General features: G+C 56.2%; 1 protein-coding gene across 1 annotated transcript in view; it reads left to right on the plus strand.

Moving 5' to 3' along the window:
- GAS6 (growth arrest specific 6) overlaps window positions 1-7914 on the plus strand; it is a 51113-nt gene extending 43199 nt beyond the window's left edge. Inside the window, exons 12-15 of the mRNA XM_079779100.1 lie at window positions 458-626; window positions 4433-4605; window positions 6097-6325; window positions 7338-7914. Coding sequence (XP_079635226.1) covers window positions 458-626; window positions 4433-4605; window positions 6097-6325; window positions 7338-7492 — 726 coding nt within the window. The 3' untranslated portion in view covers window positions 7493-7914. The remainder of the gene's footprint in view (window positions 1-457; window positions 627-4432; window positions 4606-6096; window positions 6326-7337) is intronic.
- Window positions 7915-8663: the final 749 nt, after the last annotated feature.

Below are 8663 nucleotides of genomic sequence, written 5' to 3' on the forward strand. Positions count from 1 at the left end.
TCTTCCCGGCCCCGAGACTTACATCCGTGGGTGCTTTTTGGGTGCCGGGTAAGAAGACCAGGCACAACTGTGGTATAAGTGCTGCCTCACCCCACATCCTTTCAGCTGGTGGCCAGTGCTCCCTACTCTGTTTTATAAATGGGGACACCGATGCAGACAGAGCAGGTGGGGTTCACGACACCATTCGTGTTCTCAGACTGCAGGGAAGGAGGGCCCACCGTGTGTGCCGCACTCAGAGGGGTTCTGCAGTAAGTCATTTGTCGAGGACAGCGCCCCTTTGTGAAATAGACAACCTCCACGCGTAGGGTTTGGCCATCTTGCAGCCGATTTTCACGGGCTTGAGCCAGAGGGTGCCCCGTTCATCTGACGAGGGTGGCACCCGCCATGTGTTCGCTCCTCGTGGTGTCTGGGAGACTGTGGCTGTGAGGAAACCACTGGGATTTCTCTGTCTTTCCAGATAAACCCCCGCCTGGATGGCTGCATGAGGAGCTGGAACTTGATGAACGGCGAAGACACCACCATCCAAGAAACGGTGAAAATGAACACGAAGATGCAGTGCTTCTCTGTGACAGAGAAAGGCTCCTTCTACCCGGGCAGCGGGTTTGCTTTCTACAGCCTCGACTATGGTAAGTCTGGGCTCCTCGGTGGGGAAGCCAGGATACACTAGGCAATGGAGAACCAAGGAACAGCTTCTTACCTGGGATGGCAGTGTCGGGGGCAAGCCGGGCCCACCAATGGGCTGTAGGGCAGGAGGCAGCGGGCGGGGGCAAAGGCCCCGCCTCTCGGGCCTGTTTTGAGTTGGCCCGTGAGGAAGAAATGGCAGACGGAGAGAAGAGGCCCCCCTGCTGGTGCGGTGGTGGCTGAGCTGGGGAGGCTGGGGAGGGCCAGAAGGCTCTAAGAGGGCCTTTGCGGAGGGCTCCGAGACAAGACAAGCTTGGGTTTGTCCAAGTGGATGGAGAAGCTCCCAGAAGTGTACTCGGCATTGCCATCTCCAGGGACTCACGAGGCATTCAAAGGGGGCAGTATCTAAAAATCACAGTGCGGCTGACTCGGGGACTCCAGTGAGCCCAAGTTTTAAAGACAGAGGAGAACGGGGGAAGGATGACTAGAAGCCGGTGGCCCAGGCCCAGACACTGCCCGAAGGCTGTTGCTCCCAAAAGAATTGAGGTTCCCAAGCCAGGGTTGAAAGCAACCAAGGAGCTCTCCATTTACACCTGGAGACAGAAAGCTCCATGACAGGAAGGTGAAGCTCTGTGCGATACTGCACAGCGGGAAGAAGGTAGGAGATGGGGCAGACAGAGGCAGGCAGGAGTGGCGGGTCCCGATGCACACACTGAGCTGTGTGGGGATGGTGGGGATGGTGAGGGGGTGGGGCTGAGGTCAGCTGGGAACCCCTCGTTCATCGGTAACTCAGTAAGGAGGTCTAAGAAGTGAGGGTAGCTGCAGAGGGTGGGCCCAGAGGCCCTCCTGGCTTCTGTAAAGCAGGGCCCAATTTCTTAAAACAAAACACAACACAGCTATCTCTTTCCTTTTATTATCAAATGAGTGACAACTTACAGTAAAAAACAAATGATCCTAACATGCTGACAAGTGAGCGTTCCCCTAAACATAAACTTTACAGGACATGAATTAACATCCCAGGTCACGTTATCGATTGCCCGATGATGGAAACGCTGTTCTGAGGATGTGGGATGAGTGATTTGGATGGTGGTGGATGGCTAAGCAACTCTGTGATTTGATTCCGGTTTTCCCTAATCTTCTCCTTAGATAGGTTTAAAATCAACCTTTGTTTCTCGAGCATACCCCAGTTGGAGCCTCGATCGTCACTGTGCCTGGGCTCATAGGCCTGAGTGGCTCTGAGCTTGAGAATGCTAGGAGGGCCATGCATCCTGGCCCAGGAAAACACACACAGAATTGTGCAAGCTCTTCCGGTGGGTTCACTGCCCCCCTGGCGTCTGCAGGGCACCCCGTCCAGAGCCTTCTCTGTGTGATGGCTCTTACCGGTGCTTCCTGCATCTCTCTGGCTCCTGGTCCAGGCAGGCTCTGTGGGAATTCCTCATGCTCTCTTTTCCACGGCCCACTGCAGTCCAGGGTCCCCGCATTACTGCAACGCCATCTCTCCTGGGGCCATTTCTGGCTTTGCCCTGCCTCTCATTCCCACCTTGCAAGAGTCCCACTGGGGTGCCCCAGCCCCTCCCTGTTCCTAAACTCTGGGCCTTTTATAGTTAAACTTCCACACTCCATCTTTCCCCTGCTCTTCAGCCCAGGGCCGGCAGCATGCTCCCTCCAGACCTCACCTCCACACATCACCTCCAGCACACAGTGGGGCCTCTGAGTTCAAGGAGGGCCCATCCAGCTCGGAGGAGGTGAGACCTGCTCCTCCTCCTTAGCAAGACAGGCCATCCTCTCAGGACCCTGTGTCACCGGCCCCCTTGTATCTTTGCTTTAAGGACCAGAGCATTACCGTGTCGTTAAAGGTATTTTGGAAGAAAGAACCATTCACTCCTAATTGTACCTCCTAATATAATACATACATTATTCCTTTAGTCTTCATCTTTATACATACAAAGTGAGGACATCATCATAATGTTTATCAAATCATATAATGTAAAACGCTTACTTCTTTTTTCACTTAAATTATAAACATTTTCATGGTGTAACAGAGACATCACAGGCATAACCTCCCGTGACTGCAAACGCTCCCATTACTGTACACGTCCCGGACTGCTTACCCTCTTTGCTGTGTGGTTTTGATCTATAAGTTCTGTGACAGCAAAGTCCAAACAGTATTCAGAATCTATGCATTTTTATTGAACCTTGAGCTATACCATTAATGTCCACTTTATAACAGACTCATTGGGCAATCACAGGTTCCGTACTCTTTCTTTCACTCTGCAGTAGTTCAAAGTCCTTGTGGACTCACTAGGTCTCGAGATCCGAGAAGCCGGTGCCTGAGAACAGTTCCCGAGGAGGGCTGAGGCACTGGTGCCTTCAACATGTTCCAACAACCAGCCGTGGGCCCAAACCCCGTCAGAGGAGAAACTCACACACCAGAGATCACACACCAGAGAACACTCCTCTCTTCCTTCACAACTAAAGGGAAAACTTGGCAACAGAGGAAAATGTGTGTGTGTGTGTGTGTGTGTGTGTGTGTGTGTGTGTGTATAAAATGTCTAATGTAATTATTTTTATAGTTATTTTTAAATTCGATTCAATGGACAGTTATTGAGAACTGACCATAGGGGACCCCACTTAGGGACAGGACCCACAGATAATTCGAGGAGCTCACAGTCCAGTGGGGAGGAGACTGAAACAGCGTCACGATTCACCCTCGGTTCACCTGAGCTCGGACGCGTGCAGCATTGCTTCAGTGTCATTCTGCCTGAACACCCTCCTCCGTCAGGATTTTCAAATTCTTGTAAGATAAAAACACTTAAAAACCAAGAGGGCAGAGGTTTTCTCTTGCTTCCTCATGAGAAACTGGACCTATGAGCAGGTGATTCAAACATAAGGAGGAAACATGGGGTGGTATTTGCCCTCCGAGAACCACAATCCAGCCCTTCCCACCAAAATGTGGCTTTTGGAACTGTTTGTGTAAGATATAGACATATTATATACATACTAGAGGCCCAATGCACAAAATTCATGCAAGGGGCTTGGCCCTCACAGCCACAGCGGCTTGCCTCGGCCCTCGCGGCCCCGGCTTCATCCAGAAGGTCGTCCGGAAGGTCATCCGGCTGTCTGGTCTAATTAGTATATCACTCTTTTATTATAGATTTCCTTTAGATGCATCATATATGGTATATCATATCACTTCTATATGACATACGATGCATGTAAATAAAAATCACTCCACTGAGGCATTGGAATAGTAAAAAAGCTGCAACTCACAATACACAATTGTATATGGTCTGTCGGGATGATGCTCGTGGCAGCTCATATTTGCATTGCAGTTTAAACTCTTCAAAGTGCAGCCAACCTTGTAGAACTGCCTGAAAGCCACAGGTCAGATGCAGTGGGACTGAGGCTGTGGCCTCCTCCAACACGTCCTGTGGAAGAGCCGAGTCCTGCAGGAGAGACAGTGAGGGAGCCCAGGGCTCACACAGCACAGCACGCCGGCCTGTCCAGTCTGGTGGTCACTCCCGGGGCGTTCGGGAGACCAGGGCACTGGCCTGGCCAGAAGGAGCAGCTGCCCTCGGGTGGCACAGTGCCTTTTGACCGAATCAAGTGTCCGAGTTGTCCTGTCCCTTCCCAGCTGTGGGCTGTTGGCTCAAACAGTGATGGCTTCTTAAGAGCTCAGCACTGAGTTCTTGGTCGGCTTCCCACCTGCTCCTGCAGCGCCAGGCAGGGCTGGGGCTGCTGCGGGTGCTCTCTGCTCACTCCCACCTCTCCCGCGTTTGTATGGCCTCTTGATGCGCCGCCTTCATTGCAGCACGAACATCCCCGGACGTTGGGACCGAAACAACCTGGGAAATAGAGGTCGTGGCTCGGATCCGCCCCGCCACCGACACGGGGGTGCTGTTCGCGCTGGTGGGTGACAACCACACTGTCTCCCTCTCCGTAGCCCTGGTCGACTACCACTCCACCAAGAAGCTCAAAAAGCAGGTACCACTCCCCACCCCGCCCCCAGGGTGGAGGGGCTGCCCCAGCGTCCAGCAAGCAACCCTGGGGCTGTCCACCCTCAGGACCCCAGCGCCCTTCCTGGGGTCGGGTCATCCATCCCCTGCCCCTGGAAGTTCTGTACCACCCTCACACGTCTCTCACCAGAGTCTAACCAGCCATGCGTGGCTTGGGGACACTTGACATAGATCCTCTGACACAATGTCCGTCTAAGCTGTGTGGGCTGGGGAGGCCAGGGGCCTTTGAGGCAGCAGTGCGATGGGCGACCTTCCTGCCTATACAGCTGGCCAGCTCTGCGGTTTAGAACTATTTGAATTAGTTGCTCCTATTTAAATCAGGTGATTTCACCAACAAATTCAGATTTCCAGTTTCTCTTGAAAAGTCAGATGTGCAAACACAGCCCGACCCCTCTGAGAACATTGTTCTCTGGACGCCACCAACACAGAACAGCAAGGGTGGGCAGCAAACATAAACATCCTAGCAGGCAGCCGGGCCTTGCGGCCTGGGATGCTCATGCTGCAGAACACGCCTCTGACAACACGGGCCAGAAACACACTGACAACACGGAACATAAACACAGCCTATACCATGGGTCAGAAACACACTATAACAGCTCTGAGTACAGCTTCCCCTCCACACAGCCTGCCCTGTCCACTTCGACACAGACCCCACCACTCCCTACTGTCCCCCGACTCTAAGCCAACTATCTCTGGTCTTGGGGCTGACTGTTTTCTTAGAGGACAGCTGAGAGGCCCTGGAAGTAGGTTTTATTCCCTCGTATCTGTCCAAAGTGGGGGAACGTGGCTGACCCTCAGGGTTGCGGGTTCAAGTCACCCTGTCCTCAAAGGCAGGCTCTTCTGCTGACCAGGACTAGGCACTGACCGGTTTGGTTTACGCCCAGACGCACTCACCACCAAGGCACAGGTGCACGTTCACACCAGTCCCCAGCGTTTGCGATAAACAGCTGTGGTGACCACCCAGGCGGGAGAGTGAAGGAGGAGAGGGCAAGACTGCCTGTGCTATGGAGGGTTTCTTCCGTCAGAGTGTGTTTCTGACCCGTGTCATAGAGTGTGTTTCTGACCCGTGTCATAGAGTGTGTTTCTGACCCGTGACATAGAGTGTGTTTCTGACCCGTGTCATAGAGTGTGTTTCTGACCCGTGTCATAGACTGTGTTTCTGTTCTGTGTTGTCAGTGTTTTTGGCCCGTGTTGTCAGAGGCATGTCCTGCCCGCCATGAGCACCCCAGACTGCAGAGCCCCACTGCCCGCTGGGTTGTTTATGTTTGCTGCCCACCCTTGCTGTTCTGTGCTGGTGGCTTCCCGTGATGCCTCCCGGCCCGCAGGAGACCCCTGCCCCCACGGAGGGCGCAGGGCATGGGGAAGGCCAGCGGGCCTCCAGCCCAGGACAGGGCACACAGGGTTGTTGCCGGGCTGCACCCCCCACCCCTGGGTGCTCAGGTGTGCTTCTCCCTTGCAGCTGGTCATCTTGGCTGTGGAGAATGTCACCCTGGCCCTGATGGAGATCAAGGTCTGTGACGGCCAAGAGCATGTGGTGACCATCTCCGTGACGGAGGGAGGGGCCACCCTGGCTGTTGACGGCACCAAAGGCCAGAGTGAAGTGAGCCCCGTGGAGCTGCAGGAGAGGCTGGCTGTCCTCGGGAGGCGCCTGCAGGGCCCTTTGCTCACCTTCGTCGGGGGACTGCCAGGTAGGGCTCCCTGTGGGCTGCAGGCTCGGAGGGGGGGGGGGGGCACTGGCTGTTCTGACCACCCCCGACTCGCGTGCCCCCAACAGCCTAGGAGTTTCTGCACTGAGGTGCACTTTTGCTTTGGAGCAAGAGAGAATACAGGTAGGTTTATTGGCTGGCATTGTGAGCATTCATGTTCACCAACACCAGCCTAGCAGCTTATCGGTTGAGGTTGAGAACATGCCCCTGGGAACATGAATCAGGCAGCGACTCCAGTCAAGGCCTGTGGGAAGGCCCAGCTGACCTGGAGCAGGCTGGAGCCAGGTGCCCAGTGCCCCAGGCCGGTTTCCCCCTGAGTCCTGGTGCCCAGCTGCTGCAGCAGTGAGCCGAGTAATCACCAGCCCCTCCTGAGTCGGGCAGGGGGTGCGGAGTGGGGAGGGCAGTGCACAGCTGCCGCCTACAGGCGGGGCTGGACCTGTTTCTGGTCAGATGGAGAGTGTCCTTGCCCATGGGGCCTGCCATGAGCCGAGTGATCAGGGCAAAGTGGTGAAAAGGCAGGCGAGGGCCAGGTGCCGATGATGTAAGCCGGTCTCCGTGTGCTCCCGCGGCCCCCGCAGGGTCTTCACTTGCTGGGGACAGCAGGATTTCGGTCTTGGCTACCAGACACAAACTCCCATTTAGTTTTCATAAACAGAGCTTTGAAGAGGGTGAGAGAGGGCCCGGCGGCCCTGCAGCATGAATGATTCATTCGGGCCAAGAAGATAATATTTATTTAACTGACTTGACTATCTGTGGGCACTTCCTTGTGGGGCAAAGGAGGGTTTCTTGCCAGAGCCTGGCTGGCAGATGGTCAGTGCTTGCCTGTGGGCACATACAAGGGACGGTGATGTTCTGGAGAAAAGGAATCGGTGCCCTTGAGGAGGAAGGCCGGGACTGAGTGGCCCCGCGGTGCCAGTGAGCGCTGCGGCCGAGGACGCCAGGGTGGGGAGCCCAGCCTCCTAAGACGGTGTTTGTTCTTTCCCCGCCGGCCCAGATGTGCCGGTGACCTCAGCGCCAGTCACGGCTTTCTACCACGGCTGCATGACGCTCGAGGTCAACCAGAAGGCGCTGGACCTGGACGAGGCCGCCTACAAGCACAGCGACATCACGTCGCACTCCTGTCCCCCGGTCAAGCCGGCCAGCCCCTAGAGTGACCGCTGCTGCAGGAGGAGCCGCCCCCGAGCACTCCTCACGCTTTCTTTTCAAAACAAGCCGGCAGGGAAGGCGGCCAGAACCCTCCCAGAGGGCCAGAACCCCAGCCCGCCCCGCGAGCAGCCCCCCGAAACACTGAATCCTCCTCGCGAGCCGAGTTTCTTTTGAGACCTTCTTTGCCTTGTAATATATGTGTAAATACGTGAGAAGACTAATGTTAATGACCCAGAAGCACACCCCGACCCCCAGAGCGTCCTGCGTGAAGCTGGGCTCCGAGGAGCCGGCCTGAGGGTGGAGGCAGGGGGCCCGCACAGGCCCGAGGGGACCCAGGAACATAATTCTCTGTTATTTTTATTACCAAATGCTTCTTTCTGACCTAAAACTATGGGGAAATAAACTATTTACAGAAACCTTTTTAACTCTGTGTCGGCAGTCTCTGCTCCTTGCAGCCTCAGTGCTCAACCGCTCGGGGTAAGACGACGGAAAGAAGAACTGGTGCCGGGGGTCTGAGGCCTAGGGAGGCCTCGTGCACGGACCTCACCTCTGCCCGCTCACCGGAATCTCCCCAGCGCCCACCTGAGCCCCAGTCCCGGGGGGAGCTGGGCTCTGTGAGAGAGATGAGCCCCCCTCCCTGGGGCAGGGGCCGGCTGGCCCCGGGCACCCTCCCGAGCAGGGCAGTGGGGTAAATGGAAGCGCAGGGTCGGCCCCTCCGTCCCACATCTCCTCTGTGGCTGTGAACAGCTGGGACGGAACCAGGAGGTGGGCCCCGCATTCGGCTCCCCCTGGGCCTCGCTCCTGGGGCTCCTGGTCCCTCAGCGGGTGGAGCAGACAGTCCTCACCCTGACCCCAGGAGAGGGAGAGCGAGGGGCCGTGACAGCACCAGCTGTGGGAAAGTGCACGTGGGCGCCGGGAGCCCCCACACAGCAGAGGTCACTGCGGCCTGCGGTCCCGAGGGGACACCACGACCCAGCCTGGGAGGGTACAGTGGGACACGTCCATGCTGTGCCTGACGTGACGGTCGGGGAGGGGGCACGTGCCCCACAGCCGGGGGCGCCATCACGGTGATGTTCAAGCGGAGGGGCCCAGAGGAGCTTTCGGCATCTGGTGGGGGCTGCACTCGAAGGCTGAGTTTCTTTGCTTTTTAATACCAACCCCCAGTGTGTGGTCG

The sequence above is a fragment of the Cnephaeus nilssonii genome (assembly GCF_951640355.1).
Source record: "Cnephaeus nilssonii genome assembly, chromosome: 8".
NCBI lineage: Eukaryota > Metazoa > Chordata > Mammalia > Chiroptera > Vespertilionidae > Cnephaeus > Cnephaeus nilssonii.